The sequence below is a fragment of the Myiozetetes cayanensis genome, unplaced genomic scaffold, assembly GCF_022539395.1.
Source record: "Myiozetetes cayanensis isolate MyiCay16 unplaced genomic scaffold, myiCay2020 scf2-11, whole genome shotgun sequence".
Lineage (NCBI taxonomy): Eukaryota > Metazoa > Chordata > Aves > Passeriformes > Tyrannidae > Myiozetetes > Myiozetetes cayanensis.
In genome coordinates this window covers 86,330,709-86,350,958 of record NW_026087411.1, presented here as the reverse complement: position 1 = coordinate 86,350,958, position 20,250 = coordinate 86,330,709, and the positions used below count along the sequence as shown (strand labels likewise).

Sequence of the window (20,250 nt, the reverse complement as noted above, 5' to 3'; positions counted from 1 at the left end):
TTTAAGCCTGAGGATGAGGCAGCCTCATTGCCATTATGTGTATCTCTGCATGAAGTGAAAAAAAAAATAAAAATGGGTGGGCTCCAAAACAAACCATGGCTAATGCAATAAAGGCATTAGAAATTATTATCATGACCATAAGAGGAATTAATGTGACTCATGATGCTGTTGTATACTAAGTTTACATTTATTATGTTACACCTGAACTAGGACACCGTCAGTTGCCCAAATTGGAGAGTCTCTTCTTTCCCCTCACTCTGCATTCACTCTCACATACATAGGTTGACAAGACCTGATATAGAGCTGTAAAGCAGTCTCCTCTGTCTTCTGTCTGCTGAAAACACTGTTTTGCAATGCATAAGACATCCAAGGGTCACTCTGCCTCCACTTGCTTTTCTACTGTGATAATGTGTGCTCAGATTCTAAGGCTACAGGGAAAGAATACATATTTATGAAAAAAAAAAAAATGAAAAGAAAAAAGATCAGGTTTTCAACTAAATGAAACAGTAAAAATTGTTAAATCACACGAGTACACATATGTACCCCATTAACAACTTTCAGATGCATTTGCATTAATTTTTTAAAAATGTCTTTTTTATGTGTATGTCTATACATTATATGAACACTGATTCAAAAACCTCTGTTATCCTCTCTTCATAGGCATGCGTGGGAGCACACATGCACACTTACACACCCCATTTGGGCTCAGTGTTAGATTCCCCTACTGGGTTCAGCTGGGATGGAGTTAAATTTCTTCACAGGATCCTGTATGGTGCTGTGTTTTGGCTTTCTTAATAGTAGAATGTTACCAACACACTGGTGTTTTGCCTATTGCTGAGCAGTGGTTATGCAGCAAGGCTGTTTCTAAGCTGCCCTGGCAGCAAGTAGGCTGGGAATGGACAAGAAGCTGGGAGGGGACACAGCTTGGACGGCTGACCCCAAATGCCCAAAAGGATATCCCATACTCTACGACAACATGCTCAGCAATAAAACTGGTGATAGTCTTTTAAAAAGGTAGCTGTTGCTTGGAGACTGGCTGGGAAACAGTCTGCTGGTGGGAGGTGGTGAGTGACTGCCTTTGCATCACTTGGTGCAGGTTTTTTTTCCCCTTCACTTATTAAACTGTCTTTATCTCGACCCACAGGTTTTTCTCACTTTTGCTGTTCTGGTTGTCTTCCCCTTCTTGCTGGGGGAGTGATCAAGTGACTGGGTGGGTGCTTAGCTGCTGGCTGAGGTCAGCCCACCACATTTGCTCAAGCCCACCACATGTTTTATTGGGTAAGAGAACAAAGTCAAAGTGTTCTACATGCCTCTGTAGGTGGGTGTGACCTCAAACATTGGCATGAAGACATCTGTGTTCTGGATCAATTAGTGTGCCTCCTCGTATGAGTTTGTCCTACACTAGCTAGCATTATCCCAGTCAATGCCCCATGCTCAGGATAGCTGGAACTGGCAAGGAACCAGTGACAGCAGGCTGTTTGGATATGACCACTTTATTTTGGAGTACGAAGAAATTTACTAGTACAGACCTTTTCTGTATCATAACAGCTGGCTATAGAATAAGTGAGTGCCTTCTCACCCCTTTTGTTAGCAAGTACAAATAGATGTAACCATAGTGTACCTTAAAAATTTTGCTTTATCTGTTATTATTGAAAAATAAAAGAAGTTACGTGCTAAGAGAAGACTTTGTATTTCCACAATAATGTAGATATTATCTTCCATTCCCAGATTATTTCTGGTTTGGACTTAAACGACTTCTCTCAAAAGGGACCATTACTCACTGTCTTCATACTGCTAATCACAGAAGACACTGTCCTTGGAGGAAAAATGGGCACCCTTGAAACCGAGGGTGCTCTTGGGAGTAAAATCATCCTTTTCCTGTTATCATTATTTTTTATATAAAGACTTTTAAGGCCTACATATACAACTGTCATTAAAAAACATTAAAAGTGTAAAGGTGGGTGACAAATGGCACTGTTGTAATAGTGTTGCAAAGCTATTGCTTCAGTGGTTTCAGTCAGTCATGTAAATGGATGAAACTCTTACAGGTATGTAGAGAAGGAATCTTTGCTGACACCAATATTCCAGACAAGAATATGGACTGTTTTCTTATGGCAGGATTGTAATCATCACTGTCAGACTAAGTGAAAGGCAACTGCAGGATTTGTTGTTGAACTTCTCATTCTAGTCATCATTTTGATTGCTGAGGAAACTCCCTAAAATTACAGCAATTTTATATTGTTAGCAAATAAGATCAAAATTTAAAATAGAGCAAACAGATGATCTGATTTGAGTAGAGATATTCAAGTGACAATCACTTTTTCCTAAAAGAAAAGGTTCTTACCCATGCAGCACTGGGTAAGTTTTTACCCATGTAGCACTGAGTGGCAACACAGGGCAGTATGTTCTGTCTACCCAATGGGGGCTTTTCCAGGTAATTTTTTTTTTAGTAGGACATCAGTTTCCATTGGCAGCATTTGGATGCCCTGTAGGAATTTGAATCCATTCGGCTACCCTCTTATGTTATGCCATGTCTTCAAGGAAGCTTCTTCAATTCCTTGCCTTTGTCAGTGCTTGGACATCTCATCCTCTTTTCCTCAGCACTCCATAGGGAGATTCCTCTCAACTGTGCTCTGAACCACTCTTTTGTTTAGGTGCAGTCATTGCTGACTTGTGTGTAACCCTTGTGCTTAGCTCAGCCACCTCTTCATTACCAATCCTGGCTCATTGCCCCTAGCTGCTCACACAGCTCTCACTGTGAAATTTTAAATAAATTAAAGTTAGAAGGACTTGGGACCTTTGGAGCACGAGTTGGTCATCATTCTAATTGAGTGTTGGCTCTTGTATCCTCCATTCTTCTCCAAACAGGTATAGCCATATAGCTAATGCAAATATTTCTGTTTGCAACAAACCGAAGAGAGATCTAAAAAGCTGGCTACGTTTATGTGGTAAACTGAAATAATTATACAGCACATTGTATGTTACAGCCAAACTGCTTTTGCTTCACTGTTAATACAGTTGTCTCATTACTATATATCTTCAAACCTGCCAAGAACATTTGTCTTCATTTAAGAGAGCATACTGCACATTCCATATTTTAGAGTTAAAGCAATATGGAATTTTCAGAACCTAAAAACAGTTCCTGAAAAACGACTGTCCTGAAAAACAAAGTGTAATGACATCAGTGAAGCTTTTTATTATTTATCCATAATCTAAACCTTAATTTGCATAGTTCCCAAGAAAACACAAGTGTTTCTGACAGCCCAGTAGAACCACTCTGACAGACAGCATGCATTGTCTTTTTTCCTATGAGTCACAGCCAGTTACAGAGATTTTTCAGGCCAAACTGGGTATTCATCGACATCAATCCAGTCCCTTCTGTTCACACTGAGCCTTCAGTTCTGCTTCTGTATTGCTGTTACCCACAATGATGTAGTAATTTAATAACTTTAATTCTTCAATGATTTTCAGAGACCAGGTTGATCTTGCTTGCCCATCAATTCAGAATACAAATCTATATTTTATGCACAAATCTATATTTTATCCATCTTTAAATAATAAATCCTTCAGAGCTAGTAGTGCAAAACCTCTCAAGGCTATTTTTATAAATCAATTTTTCAAGGCAGCATCACCTTCAATTTAATTTTTTAATTGTCATTCCTCAATAGCTCAGTAATGAAGAAGTTGTTTTAACAAAGCATGCAGGTGATTTTCACATTTTTACCTAAACTGAGCATTATCACTTTACACCCAAAAGGGTTGGTTTTTTTTTTTTTTAAAAAAAACAAACCAACCAACCAACCAAACAAACAAAAAAACCCCAAGAAGACAACTAGGAAAGTGTGTCCTCTGGCACAGTGAAAAATCACTATTACAACACTGTGATAGCAATTTGAGACTAATTAGTCAGGAATGAATTGAAAAACTTGTATTTAAATTGATTTAATGCTTCAGAGTTTTCGAGGGCTTCATATTTTTCTGTTATATTTGCCTGAAAACCTGCTGATCTGAGCTTCACAAACTTCAAAACACGTTCCTGTGAGGTCAGTGTTAAAATATTAAGTTATTTTGTCCTGGCAGTGTTGACATTTACCTTGTTTAAAGTGTTTAACATCAAAGCCAACACAATAAGTTTGTGATGTGAAGTAGGCCATATCCACTTACCAGAAAAATATTCATCCAATGCTTTGTAAACATTTAAAACAGTTAGAAGCAAGATCACAAGCCTCTTCTCTTGCACCTTTCATTCCTTATTCTATACGCCCAGTATAAAGCCCACTTAAATTAATGGGAGTCTTTCCACTCACTTTTAAATTAATCCTGTAAACAAGTAGAGGATCCTATTCCTTCATTTCCAGCCTGCCCAGAAAAATATACATGTTCACAGCACAAAGGCAGAAAGGGAAGAGATTTCCTTCCCAGGTTTCGTAATTGAAGAAAGTAAATTGCCTCTGAGTAACCTATTCTGTGATACTGCTTGTACAGAGCTCATTTGCTTGAATATAACCTGGCAATAACAATCCAAACCAGGAGGAAGACTAAAATGAGTGTGAGCATAAGGAAGCCGTATGAAAACTGCCTTCCACCTGGCTTTCAATTTACTGTAGACATGCCACCAAGAAAGCAATTCTGAGTTAAACAGTGCAAACCTGCACTTTGCACTGACAGTCTCCAGAGAATGCCATAAATATGAAATGAATTTTACTGTCTCGTATGTCAGTCATAGCTGAGCATAATATGAATTATCCAGCTGAACTTCTTGCCTCTATTCCACCTAGTAACTAAATTAGCACAATGTGGCTTCCATCCCTTATAGCTGAGCCTTCCAGGGCAGGAAAACAGTTGTGTGCAAGCTGACCATCACACAGGTTTCCTGGCCCAGGCTGTCTTTCAGTCAGTGTGTGGGCCTGGGTTAGGAGACCAATTTTTGGCCCAGGTCAAAACTGTGCCAAGGAATTCACTAACAATTTATGCACATGCCAATGCATAAAGGATACCTTTACTGTTACTAGCGTGGACATTCTGCCATATGACAGAGCAAGGAAGGTTTGAACAGCAGCAAGTTCCTTTAGGGAATTCTTTTCTACCCCAAAAGACAGCAGCCTCTTCTTTCACATCTAGTTAATAGAATGATTTTGTACTATGTGCATTATAAGGTCTGGAGAAGAATAATGGCTATCAGAGGAATTAAGTCGAATGAAAAGCAGCAATCCTCTATAGACATAACTGAGGGATGCCAAAGTACTACTATATGGTATCAGATTTAAATGCAGATATTATTGATGTGGCTGTTAGAAGTGACAGCTATCAAGGGAGGACTTTGAAGGAAAGTAACTGCAAAGGGCAGAAGCTAAAAAGAAGGGTCCATATAGTTTTAGTGGATCAGATATGACCAGCACTTCTATTGCTGGACTCTGCACCTGGGAAAAAATGGGAGACATTCTTACTAATCTTTATAAGTGAGCATCAAAAAAGATTGTAAATGCTTTACTCACAGAGAGGTGATTTTCAGAAATCCCTTTGAGGTCAATGTTGGTAAAAGAGGAGCAGGAACTGAATTTGTCAGTAAAGTATCTAGAGAAACTTTAGGTGAAATAAGAAGACATATTAAATGTGTATATGGAAAGCATAAATGCAGAGAAAACTTATAATTATGAAGTGTCAGTTTGCTTTCAGACACACTTACAGTATTGCACTAGGATCATTGTAGTTGTGGTGTCAGATAAAAAAATAGACTCCAGAAGAGAAGAAAAATGAACCTTAAATAAGAAAAATAAGCCCTAAATCAAAATAATTGAAAAAGTACACTGCACCCTGAAACTGGGCAAGTGAAATAGTCCCAACTGTTGTGATAACTTGCACATCAGTACAAAAAACCCCCAACCAAAAACAAAACCAAAAGTAACATTTAAACTGAAAAAAATTGGGATTGCAGTGCTATTGATGATAAAGATGTCCTTTGTGAGAATATAGTTGTAAACTAAACCAAAGAAACTGCAGAAACAGCTGGGTCATTTACAGACAGCTTATGTACTACTTATCAGAAGCTAGAAAGATGTCTTGCTTGTTGTGGGCAAAAAAAAAATGATTGAGTAGAAGTACAAAAAATTGAGTGTCCTTACTTGTCACTCATCTTTGTGAGTGAGATCACCTAACTACTCAAAACCTACTGCTGTTGTGCTAAAAAAAATAGTTTCTTTTTAAAATCCAAACAAAGGCTACCCTTCACATTGTCTTGTACCACATAGAGAATCCTGCAGTATGATAATTAACTGGGCATAGCTCATCACACAAATGCTCATGAAGTCAAATGCTAATTATTTTGGGCTATCATGTTAGATATCAGAACACAATGTAACGAAGTTAAACCGCTTGAGCCTTCAACTGCTAAGGACATTGGAAAAGATTTTTATAACATCTTATGGTTTTTCTATGAGTTATTTAAAATAAACAGTTTCGTAGCTGCTGGTTGAAAATAACATTATTTTAGTACAATTATTTCCAGTATTTCTATTTTCAATATGAGCATCAGATTTCCTAAGTTCTCTGCTTGAACGAGGGGTTTTAGCAGCAGTTGAACCTGTCAAAATAAAAGAACATTGGGTTTTTTAAATGGTACCTTCAAAGCTTTATGATGCCACTAATATTAATGATCCTGGAAGAGAAACTTGAAAGACTACAGCTATGATTTTTCAGGCATTTAAGATCTTAACAGTTTCAAATACGTCTGCAACTAAAGAGACAGTCTCCCTTGCCGTATTTTTCTCATTGAAAATATGTCCCCCTTCCAGAAAAACACTCTTGAGAAGACAATTCTTGCTTCTTTGTCCAACAGTCTCTGAATTCCACCTATTTTATCAGGTAGTTTACTCCATAAATAAGTATTTAGTCTAGCCTTCAATATTATCTGACCAATATACTTTATCCCTGTATTCTGACAGTGTCTGCTGTTCCTGAAGCAAATCAGTTTAAAAATAAGAAATAACAAAAAATAAAATTTGGAGTAATAAGCAACATTTTCTTTTGTGAATGTGTATTTTTGATTTAGAGAAGGAAAAGATAAACTGTTTCACAGTTCAGGACTTGAGAGTCACAAAAAGTCAATAAAATACACTAATTTTGTCATAGAATTACTTTTCTACTCTTTACTATGCCCTTTCCATTCTTTTTGTTTTGTTTGTGCTTTATTTCACTTGTTCTTTATTGTGGTCTTTAAGTGTTCTTTGTGAACTAAGTACATGGTCAGAACATCATAAGAATAAAATTAACACCCATTTAATTTATCTCTTTAGACTTATCTCCCCAAAGATAAGTCACGGGCAAGATTTTTTCAATCTCCAAGAAATTTTATTATTTAAATGATTTTCTACTGCTTCTCAACTTTTAGTTCCTTCAGATAATCCAGCTGAATGGATTTTAGCCTTGTTCATTTTGCTATCACCAATGCAGATTTCAAATTTCATGTTTATTTGGCAATAGCATCCGTTCTTATACTGTTTATCACAACCCAGAGACAGGCAACATGTTTGTTGAAGGAAGAAGAACCTGTTTCAAGGCAAGACAAATCAGGTGTCCTTACTCTTTGTGTGGAACATCTATTCACACTGCTATTAAAAAACAGAAAAACACTCCAGTATTAAAAAATCCAGGTGTTCTATTAAAAAAGAACCCCAAAACACAACAGCCAGATGCTCAAAAATTTTTCATAAATCCTTATTTTAAGTTTATATTTATGACCTACTTTTATAGGTCATAAAAATTGAAGTGTTCTCTTATTCATCATTCTTACATCAAAAATATTAACCACTAGAACAAGTAGCTTTGAATTTCTACTGTTTTTCACATTTCCCAGCTGTGCTTCAGTACACTCATTTGAAGTGGGTGTCTTACAAGTATAAGAGAACGAAATAATTTGATACCTGGTGTGTGTTCTTGCTTGCAATAGTATATTGTTTATTAAAAGGGATGAATGGTCTTACTTAGATATTCCAAGTAGCTAAACACCTGAGACTCAATTAAAGTTTATGAAACTAGGCATTCTGACAACTGAAAAAACTCCCTTCCCCCACTTGTAATTATAATTAAATATGAGGAGCTGAGAGCAACAGCAACAGGAGGAAGAGGAGGTTAGAATAGCAGTTGACTTAATTTCAGTCTTGAAGAAATAATGAATAAATCAGGCTGTTAAAATTCATCTTGTTGCAAGTTGACAGGTACTCAGCACATGTAATTAATTCAGTGAGTTTTAATAAAGTAGAATTAGAAGCAAATAAGAAACATCTCCTAAAGCAGTGGGGAAGATGTGTACCACTATCTCCTGGTGCAGATATGCTGACATACTGCATTCTTCTGTGAGTGATGGGCCACAGGGCCCATGAATGATGCTGCTGCATGTGCAGGAAGGTGAGGGGAGGTCGTGGTCCTAGGTAAAGAAGAGGAGGGAGAGATTGGAAGTAGTCCGTGACTTGGTGAGAATGAAAAAAATGTTAATAAGTGCTCACTAAAATTAGACGACATACTCAATGCCCTATTTAATAACAACAATTGGTGAAAAAGAATTTTTGTTCCTATTTGGAAATTGGCTTCCCAGATACAGCACTTTCCCAGACTGAACAGTGTTGTTTGCTTGTTTATTTTTCAAAGAGGAAGAATAAAGAAGTGCATAAAAGCCAGATTTCCAGTGTGGTGTTGGATAACCATACTAAGTCCATGGCTATATGCCTGGGAGGGTGTAGCAGGTTTTGTTTCCAGGACTGCTTCTCTGGCTGGAGAAGGAGGGAGGCTGAGTTCACTGCAAGCACTGCCAGCACATGAGCCTATCATCACGATCCCACAGTGGTTGTTAGGGGATGTTTTGAGGCTGATTTGCATGTTTCTGATGGCATGTGATGCAAATATGCTGTCATATCAGTGATACAAACTTACCATTGTTGTTCATTAAAGACCCCTGTCTGCTACTCAGGAGAGTTAGATATAATCAGCAGTGATATATTCCAGCTAGAGCACAGATCACTTTTCATAAAACTTGCTTCTATCTTCTCATTTTGTGCTCAACATGATCATTAACATTTTCATCACGGTTCTTTCTTCAACAATAGCCATGTCCACATTTGTCTCAGATTATCATCACCTATCTTTCCTTCAGTACAGGGGATAATTTATGAATTAAATCCTACAGTCGATACTCAAGTCAACCATAAGAGTTAGCAATGTTTTCACCAAAAAGATTAGGATGTTAGTATTTGCATAATTTATAAGGGAAACAGTATATTTTTTTCAGGTTAATACTGTGTTTTACCTATGTAATTCCTTCCTAAATTCTTCTCCAACAGAACATTCTATCTTTTGCAAGAATATTGATAGGAAAGCAAGTTAAAGTTACATAGTAGAAATTCATAACATATGAACCAGGGAGTTAAAGGCAGGAAATGCCTGCATTTTCTATTATATTTATTGTGTGTTTCACTGCAGAGTTCTAATTTCAAATAAGTGGGATTTTTGTTCATGCACAGGAAATACTGCTAGTTAGGCTTTAACTGGATAGATTTTATGAATCCATATACCTTAGGGACATCTGAACATAAGAATTAATGGCAAAACCTAGGATGGAATGATTAGTGCATTTTCAGAACTTGCTGGTTTTTTTCCAGTTTACATTCCTTGCATTTTTTAAAATTAACAATAATTCTCTTGCATATAATTATATAGAACCCCTTTCCCTAGATTTAAATAGACAATTTGACCCAGGATTAGAAGGTAAGGTGTTTGTCGCATCTGTAAATTTCAGCAGGAAATCATTAAGTTCTGACTTAATGTTTATAAATTTTGAAAGAGATAGATATCAGCTAATGCTAAGTATCAGGTGGTATCAGCTATCAGCTACGTTTGAGATAACTATTGGAGTGAACTATAACAATTGATTTCAGATAAGAAATTGGGAAAATTAATACGATAGAAAATTCAAAACAAACCTTATTTTAAAGTAGTTAAGAATATAAAATGAACTAAAAAACATGCATGGTGTGATATGTGGGTGTCATATATGTCATATCCTTCCTACCAGCCTTTATCCAACAATATATGCAAGCACCTATATATAACTAGGAAGGTGCATATTTTCTCCTTAAATAGTTTGCTCAGTTGGGATTTTAGTAAAAAAAAACCTGACTAGCCTTAATAAAAGGCTAAGCATAAGGTAGCTATTAGATGTGTATAATGCATAAAGAAATAATCATAAATTAATATCTACATTTCTCAACTATAAATTTTCACCATTAATATTGGTGGTGTGAACTGTTTTGCTTTTTTTTTAATCTTGACATAATTTTGATGGTTGTGATAAATTGTGCGAAGGATATTTTCAGCATTACTGGTGTGGTTTTGGTTCTGGGGTACAATGCAGACTGCATTTTATAGCCTGCTAGTGGCATTTTAAGTAATACAGTGGAGGGTAGATCATCATTTATGCCAAGAAGCTCATTTATGTAAGCTACAGTGTCAAGTTTAATTAAGGGCTACAGTGACAAAAGAAAGCTGATTGCACATACTCAAAATACTTTTCAGATGACAAATGACTGATACCCATAAAAACAATATCCAGGATAATTGTTAAGGTTATGATACTTAAACCAGCCTAAAAAGATCTAAGGTGGTATATTCTAAGAGGTTAATATTCTGTAAGATTTACATGAAAAAAAAAATCAAAAAATCAAACAACCTATTACCTAAAATTCAGATTTATAGTCAAGCTCTTTCTTCACGGAGGAAAGAAAATATAACTGGCAATTAGGAGCATTTGTATCCCCGTATTTTCTTTGTTCAACCCAGTGAGATTTTATAATCAGTAACTTTATAACTGGCTTACCAGAATGGCTTTTTGATGATCCCTGGTCAAAATAAATGTGTAGAGAAAAAGCTGCTAGCATGATTTATTTTGTGCTCTTTGTCCCTGCCTGGAACATTCAGTGTTTGGGAAAACAAGTCAAAACCTCTTCTGCCTAATCCCCATCAACATCTTTCTTTCTCTCTCTCTTTGTGGTCACCACATCATAAAGGGAGAGCTGATGCTAAGGATAAAGGTCAAGATGACAATTCTTTGAATTGAAAAGAGAAATGAGTGTCCCTAAGTATTCAGCATGAGCTTCTCTTTGCTCCCTGCAGGGCATCTGCACCACAACCACCGCATTTTTACACTTCTTCTTCTTAGCTTCATTCTGTTGGGTTTTGACAGAAGCGTGGCAGTCATACATGGCTGTTACTGGAAAAATTAGGACACGGCTCATAAGGAAACGTTTCCTGTGCCTTGGATGGGGTAAGCCAGTAAAAGTATTCCTAAAAACCATTGGAATGAAAAATTTAATGCAGCAACAGTGTCAGGAATATAATTTCCTTCAGTTAACCTGAAAGACAGTAGACAGCATGTTACTAAAAACAAAACTAGGTAAGGAGCCTTTCCACTTTATCTCAGGCTCAAGCTACGCTGGTGGTGTAGCATTCTTTTATAAATATGTTTTAACAAAACTTTAGAAGATTTTCAGCAAAGTACTGTAATATCAAGAAATCAAAATAAAACAAGAAAAAAACATTCTCTGAATATTCATGAAGTCTCCTTCTAGTTCTCTTTAAGACCTGTCAAACGTACCAGTAATTTAAGTACATCAAAGTGGTACACCGTGGGCAGAAAACAGTGTCCTCCTCCCTGCCAGTGCTTCAGAAAAACAAATCCTGGAATAGCACTGTGCTTCATTAAATAATTCATTCCATGTAAAGTTGGCCATTTTGCATTAGCCTACCCTGTCATTTTTTTGTCCAGGCAAAACAGCAATATTTTACTCAGTATCTGATGATTATTACTGTTTTGGTTTTTTTTCAGGATTGCCAGCATTAGTGGTTGCAATATCAATAGGCTTTACCAAGACAAAAGGATATGGAACAGCCCACTAGTAAGTCAATCTGAAATGATAAAATATGTTTTTAATTATCAAGGTTGTCATACCCATCAGGAACTGCCTAGCATATTCTAAAGGCTCTACAGGTATCCATTCACATTTGGAACTGGTCTAAGAGTGACTGAGAGATCCACAAAAGAACAAAGAGAAAACAGTATGCCAGTCTTGGAACGAGCTCAACAAAGCACCAGATATCCTGGATTTCTTGTGAAGTTTTGAAATAGCAAGCTTTTAAGAAACACTGAGATTTAGGTCCACTTAGGCACCTAACATTTAATAGATTTACAAAAGAGAATGTTAAATGTTATGGCTAGCCTCTGCCAGCCTTTAGACGTGTCTGAAACTGTACTGGCAAGAGTCTCTTTGGCACCAAGGTTTCTGTGCACCAAGCATGTACCTCGAATTTAATGCCCATGAGCTGTTTGGAGCCAAAGCCCTGCAGACATCTCAAAACAGTTCTCCCATCCAGCCCCTCTCTCCTGGAGAGCCTGATCCAGCTGATTTCCTGAACTGGGCTGTACTTGAGAGACATGGAGGAGGAAATCTGTGTACTTCATTTACATTCAACTAATACATTTCCTGTTTAACAACCTGGCTGGTTCAAGTGTGTATTTAACAGCTTGAAAATTCACTCCATAGAAGACTGCCCTTTGGTCTTCTGATGAAGAAGAAGCTTGGGCTGAGCCTTCCTCCTGCCAGTCGAGAGCTCCAAACACCATTATGTATGTGAGAGTGCGTTTCCTTTGGTTGGCCTATTTGGAGCTCTCCTCACGTTGCCTAAGAAATTGAATATGCATCTGGACAGAAAGAGAGGAATTATGACTCTGGAACCTGTTAATGAGGGCATTCATCAGAGATGTGGATGAGTTAGGTCAAGTCTTCACTTCAATGCATATTTAATTATTCTTAGCGTCATCATTGAGTGAGATGAGGATTCCCCCTCCCTTCCCCGTGTGTCTCACCATCTTGGCACATGGTGGGGAAGGCTTCAAGCCCTCACTCCAGGATTCAAAACCAAATCTCCTCCTGGATACCAGCTCTAACCACTGAACTTTTCAGTTTTAAATGATGGCAACACGCTTCTTGAGTTTTTTAATGAGTAATGTCTTATGTAATGGAAGTGCTTAACTTGCACTTAGAGCTGGCAAGTGAAACAATGGTCTTATTTCTCCTTTGGGTGTTACATTGATGACCTACTTCTCTGACATTTTTTCTAACTATGTGCTCATCTTGCTGGCTTTTTTGTTATTTAGTCCTTGAACCAGGACTGGAGAACCATACAGGCTGTGAGAATTACAAAACACCAAAGAACAATGCCCAGACCCCAGTGGTGATGTAGCTTTGTCCCTTGCAGGATTTTCCACCAAAATCATTCATGTGTGAGCACTTGCTTTAGTTACCATTGCTTCCTGCTTCCTTCCTGGGCTGAATGCATTTTTAAAAGGAGACATACTGAAATATTCAGAGAAAGCAACAAATCATTCATTAAGGGTAACCTGTAAAGTAAAAAAGAGCAGGTCTCTGTGCATGTAGCAGCTCCTCTCCCAGGCTTCAAATTCAGCTGCTGCAGTACTGTGGAAGAAAAGAACAAATGAATGTGTGCAAGGGACAAACACAACCATAATGCAGCTTTCTCATCTTATTTGCAAATATATTTTATTGGCATTTGACATCAGAATTACATAAAGAAAACAGTGAAGGCAATTCCTCCTCCATCACCAGCTGATGTGCTGTCCCACTCCAGAAGGCAGCAAAGAATTATGTCCCATGACAACTGTTGGGCGGTGTAAAAGCAGAGCTCCTGTCCTGTTCTTTCTCCCATAACTAAAGAAGTTGTGTAACTTTTTTAAATACTCAGATTATATTTTGCCTGTTGGACTCCAATCAATTACACACATGCTGCCATCAGAAATGTGTTCTGCTGCAAACTATTCCTGGTCTGAAAGATGCTGGTTTTGAAAATGAAGGTTTCAAATGGACAATGTTAAAAGTGAAAATTGAGGAATTTATTCTGGAGAAATTCATGGAAAGGGAGAAGGTCCAAGGATCTTTGAAGCAGGTCTCAGTTTTGTACAGTTCATGTCAGAATTGTTCACACTGGAACCAATTCTGTGATCGTCACTCTCTAATTATTACACAGTTGTATTTCTGTACACTTAAAACTAAATGTGAACTTCATGCAGACACTTACAGTGGTATAGATAGAGAAGCTGAAGGGATTTCCTAAAAATAATTTTAAAAGCCGCAGAGGCAAGTTTTTATATATTTCAGGTTGTTTGAAAAAGATGTGTGTCCAAAAGCTTAATAGCTTTTCCCAGCTGTTTCAGTAAGACTAATAAATACTTCTGCTACCTCTCTTCAGACAATCACAGCTATGAAAGCACCACTACTACATGTTATAGTTAATAAACCTGCATGAACTACTCATGTTTGCATTCAGTACTAGTTCTAGGAATTCGTTATATCAGCAAATATTAAAATTCTATTGTAATCTTGTTCTTGCCATGCTCTCTTAAGAGAAGGAACTGTTCTCCTGGAGAGCATCAAACAACTCAAAAAATGCACAGAACACAGGAAGAAGTATACAGATAGTTCATCACTCAGCAGAATTTTATGACCATGTAGCATGATCCTATAAAAGCACCAGTGGTTGCTCTTAATACTAATCAATTTATATGGCTTTCTGCTATGTGCACATCAGGAAGAAAGAAGACAGAACAGGAGAATAAAATAAAACCAACTATAAAACACTCAAAAAAAATCTATCAGAGCAAATAAAGAGAAAAGGAGAAGGAAAAAAAGAGTAAAAAATTGACAATTGCTTTGTGGTGTCAGAAGGCACCTGAAAATCTATCTTCAGAACGTCTTCAACATAAAAAGAATGGGAAAAATGAATTTCAGAGCCATCAACTAGGAGATGTCGAATATGTTGCAATAATGATGTCACACATTAGTGAAAATCCAGACTGTTGAAAATTCAGATTGCGTAAAGAAAAGAGGACAACATCTACATTTTTTCCAGCTCTGCCTCTAAATGGAAATCCCTCTTTTGAGAAACTGTTTTATTTGAGGACATGGAAAAAGGAAGGAACACTCCTCCCTTGGTCTTGAAGATTTTTAGGGTAGAAACTGGTTTTGTTTTATTTTTTAAAAAAAACCTTCCTGATACTTTTTCAGCACAGGTAACTGAAATTAACTTTGAAATACAATACATCAACTATTTTTATGAACTGATTCTCCTGTCTCACAATAAACATGAAAATTTTAATTCTGTATCTTAATTACACAGAGTGATCACCTTCACTAAGTTTAAAAGTTCATACCGGTGAGGAAATGCACTGTGAATACATTCCCCCCTCTCAGAAAGATTCTGACTATTCATAACCTAGCTTTAGAAAAAAATAGCAAGAAAAATTGCAGAAAATTTTGAAAGCATTTTTTGAACATTACAAAACTAAATTGAACGTTACTGTTGTACTTGATTTTTGAGGTAGGATGTAGAATAGCATGACATGTATTACATTTTTAACACCAGGGCAGATAAGAACTGTTAGCATCCATTTATCATCCCAGAATTTAGCACACTGGCGCATTTGGGTTCATGTGACAATCTTCACATGGCTTCATTGCAGTGGAAAACAATTTTATTCTTTTCAGTGAGAATGTCGGCCCTAACAGACCATTAATATTATGATGTGCTTGCATTTAATTTACTTAGTTTTCAAAAGTACAAAACCATTACTGTAAAATAAAGAAGATATGTATGATTCTGATGTGAATGTTTCTGGATGTGAGATCCAAGTAAATTATTTGAATGCATGTACTTGAGTTTTCTTATATGTAGGTGTGATCATGCATTCAAATAAACATGCAGTTCTTTGAATGTGTAATCACTGGGGAAATAGCACAGCTGCAATTACTTCAGTGTGTGAAGCTCCCGATCTTTTGCAGATAGGAAAAGCTTTACATCATGGTATATCAAATATTTAGAATCTGATTCTGTAAGTTCTCTGTGTTTGGAAATCTGATGGTTTTCAGTGAAAGCCCTGATGTGGTATGACAAACTCTGTGAGATTAGTAGATCTCCAGAAAATACAGTTTTCAGATGCTTTAAAACATACATTTAAATTGTTTGCAAAATATTCCAAAGAATACAGAACAGTTAGATCATATATGATTTTTCTCTAATGGGAATATTACCTTGAAGATGTAGTTCTAATAGCAGTTATGAAATGACAGGATATGTAGAAACCTTTTTTTTTCTGAAGTTCTACATTACAGGTACTTGACCCTTCAATGCTTTAAGTATAGAACTATCAGACATGGTAAGCTGGAAATGTTTGTAGACAGCCTGCTTGGCAGGGCCTGTTCAGTTAACTCATCATACGTGGTTAAAGGAGGTTCAGTAAATATTCGCAAACTTATTTTCTATTGTGCTCTTAATATGTTTTGTGAAACATTAAAAATTGGTAAAGGAAATACCTTTCAGCTCTCAACATCATCATATCAACAAAGCATTTCTTTTCTGTGTGTGCATATGAATCTGATATGTCAAAAAAACTTATGCTGTAGTAATTATTAATGTTTTTTGACGATGTGTTATACTTATTTTTAATTTGTGTTAGTTCTTTTCTAATGTTCTTTACAGTTGTTGGCTGTCTCTGGAAGGAGGGCTACTTTATGCTTTCGTTGGACCTGCAGCTGCTGTTGTCTTGGTAAACATTAATATAATTTCCAGTATTTTCATATGAAATGATGGAAAGTGCTATTGCAATTATAAAAGCTTAGCTATACAGTAACATTGCATTTTGACTGTAAATACTGAGATTAGTATTGTTTAACATACCTTCAGTATTTTGAATGCATGATTCATTTAATTATATCACTTCTTTATATCAATTAATTTTCCATGTTTATACAGTAAGCTGTGAACGAATAATGTACTGATTAGTGGCATAGAAAACTTTTTACAGGCATCACTGAGTTATTATCAGCAGCTTCTACACAATTGTCAATTCCTTGTGAAATTCAGTGACATTCTTGATAGAGTGCTGCTTGGCAGTGTATTGCTGTGCCAGCAAAAGCAACAGAAGGAGTGGAACCAGCCAGCAAATTCTCCATGGCTACTGCTTTTGAAGGCAAAGAAAAATTCATAGCTGGGAAAAATTTCTTGTTTGCATATTAATCTTCCACTTCTCTGGAAATGCATTTAGGTATAGGATTCACTTTTGCCCAATTGTAGACATCTTTAAGTAGATTTCTGCATCTAAGCTAGTTATCCCAGCTATATTTCATTGTCAGTGGAGAAAAATACACACTTCTAGAGCTCACACCATCAGAAATATTTCAGCTGTCTACTTCAGGGTAAGATAAATTGCATCCTACCTGTGGCATCAGCTATCAGTCATCTGCTCTGCAATCTGTATGGATTTTTCACAATAATTTGTTTAGCATTTTTCCTTTACAGATCTTGAATCTAATTCCTCTTTCCACTCCATCAATTTTACACTATGATAGTTCTATCAGCACCGGTTATTTCTGATTTTCCCTTGTAGAAGAGAATTGGTCTTACTAGTCATCAAAGATATAGCTATTTAGCTACATAAATTTTCCTGAAATGGATGTTTACTACTCCCATAGAGTTTGTCTCATCATTGCCTGGAGTCAAGCCAGGATCCTTTTGTACAACTCACAGTCATGGTAGAGGAGCCAAGGATGTTTACGAAAAGCCAGTCATAATTTTCACATGGAACTCACTGTATGTTCTCTGTGTAATTGGCAAGTCTTTGTTCAGAGATGTTTGAAGTTCACAGTAGCAGTTTGCCCTGCCATTAGCTAGGAGCTGTGGAAGGAGCTGTTCCGTGAAACCACTTAAGCCTAAGTGTATGAAGCCAAAGAATTATATAACATCAGCTGAAAAATGTTAATGCTGAAAATAAAGCTGAAGAAGAGTTGGCAGGACAGACTAGTAACAATTAGGTATTTTGGCACAGATATTGAACAACCTCTTTGAAAGAAAAAAGGATTATCCTTTTTTAATAAATAAAAAAAGGAACATTGATTTAGTAGATTCAAAAATTGGTATTACCTCTTTGCGGGGTCATGTAGAGACAGGTTCGTAGAGTTCATTTCAATAATGCAAATGGATAATAACAGTCATTAAGTTGTCCATTAAATGCCATTAGTATGTCCATTAAGTGCCAAAGTCTGACTGCTGAAACACTTTAACTTTTTTTTAGGTTAGATCTTCAACCCATGTGATCATAACACCATTTACTTTAATGGAGCTAAACAGACTTACCCCAGGAATTCATCTGGTCCACAAAAATAGTAAACTGCAGTCAAACAGGGCTCAAAACTGGCATTTTGGTGAATGACATAGACTAGTGACATAGACATAGACAAGTGACAAATGTGCAGGAAGATATGGAAAACCACAGGCGGGTTCTGCATAAGTGGGAACACCCACATGGGACACAAATGTTTAAAAAGGAAAGTGATTACAGTCATTGTATGTTCTGACTAGCTCTTCCTTGTGCACACAACTCAAATTTTCAATGGTTTTCCTGGAATAGGGTGTATTGTTTCAATTAAAATTGACAAAATATTAAAGCTATATTACTCAAGCTTCTGGTCAACAGACACATACACATATATAGCTTGATACCACAGAGAATTCAAGATTCAAAAACAAGCCTGTTGCAGGGTGCATATTTGTTACCCATTTGAGAATATGGTCTTTTTTGTTTGGTCAGGGTGGTGCTACACAATTTCTGAAGGAAAAGAGGAGGCATTTTTCAAGGCCTGTAAGATCCTTTCTCTGAAGTAACAGGATGCAATATTTTCTTTCAGGCACTGAAAGATCAACTATTTGTTTTCTGTTTGACAGGTCAACATGGTGATTGGCATTTTGGTATTTAATAAGCTTGTTTCCAGAGATGGAATCCTAGATAAAAAACTCAAACACAGAGCGGGGTAAGCAACAATTGGGTTATTTTAAAGCATTTTAAAATTTTATCACCAATTTTAAATTACAGATATTCACCAAAAATGCTTTTGATTGTGCTGTGAAGTTTTATATCAGTGTAACAGTGCGTCTAACAGATTCCATTAATCTCAAAAGCTGCTGTTGCATTATCCTGAGGGAATGCAACTAAACAAACTAAACATAATAAAACACAAGTACAACAGTATTAAGTGAATAAAAATGAATAAAACAAATCTGAGCAGAGGTTTCACAAGATGGTTACATATGTAATGTTATTGCAATTAGGAAAAGTGTTTTATGAAGTGTGTGTACTGAAGGAACTGATTATTTTTGTCTAGCTGTCAAATCTAATGATTATGGGAGGGTATGCTATTTATTCGTGTTAACTGCTATAAAATATATCTTTCAGCAATATATCCCTTACTGAGGTCAATGTTATTCTGCCATTTTGACTATGTTAAAAATTTGCCATTATTCTTACATCTAAATAACATCTGCACAGGTGTATTTTCTAAATTAGTGTAACAGAATTTCAAAGTAAAAAAAATTTATTTAAAAGTGGAAAATATAAAAAGATAAGTGTGGTGTTATTATCTACTTGCATTTACATTCAAATTTGTTATCATGAGAAGAAATAATTATGACAGTGATGGTATGAGAAAGTGTTTTCAGTGGATGACAATGATTTGGAGTACCACAGCAGTAAACATAGATTCATTGCATATTGGAGAAAAATATTTCACAAGTCCATAATCACCTTCTTAATGTTTATGAAACTGCATTTATTCTTTGAAAAATTATTTTTTACAGTTCTATTTTCTAGTATTTTATTTTGGGTCAGCTTGTAGTTAATTTCACCGATATATGCATTTCTAACAATGATAAGCAATGGTATCTTCATTTTACTGTGTGTTACTGCTATGGGCAAATTTATTGCAGTTTCATTTTCAATTATTTTACCATGTAACTAACAGTAACATTCCTAATAAGTCCTGTTCATCAGTTAGATGAGTACATTTATGATAAATACTTCACCTGGTGTGAAGTATTTAATATTAATTCAATTAAGTCTTTCTGCATTTCAGTTCTTTCACCATTGTCTAACAAACATGTACCAAAAGTTTTAATTTTATTTCTTCCATTTGCCTACTTTTTCATTAGAAACTAATTTCTTAACCTTTCTTTTGTCTGTGTTGTTCCATCAGCATTCTTAACTCTGTAATAACACTAGTGAAATCTAGAATATTATAAACCAGCCCAAATTATTTCAAAAGTAGCAATGACTTAGTAATCACCAATTCAAATTCATGTATG

The 20,250-nt window shown here is 36.2% G+C and overlaps 1 protein-coding gene across 10 annotated transcripts in view; it reads left to right on the top strand.

The window, feature by feature from the left end:
* ADGRB3 (adhesion G protein-coupled receptor B3) overlaps positions 1-20,250 on the top strand; it is a 453,017-nt gene that overhangs the window by 397,253 nt on the left and 35,514 nt on the right. For all 10 annotated transcript variants that reach the window (XM_050316306.1, XM_050316311.1, XM_050316301.1 and 7 more), the window contains 4 exons: positions 11,161-11,311; positions 11,873-11,942; positions 16,597-16,663; positions 18,838-18,923. In XM_050316306.1, coding sequence (XP_050172263.1) covers positions 11,161-11,311; positions 11,873-11,942; positions 16,597-16,663; positions 18,838-18,923 — 374 coding nt within the window. The remainder of the gene's footprint in view (positions 1-11,160; positions 11,312-11,872; positions 11,943-16,596; positions 16,664-18,837; positions 18,924-20,250) is intronic.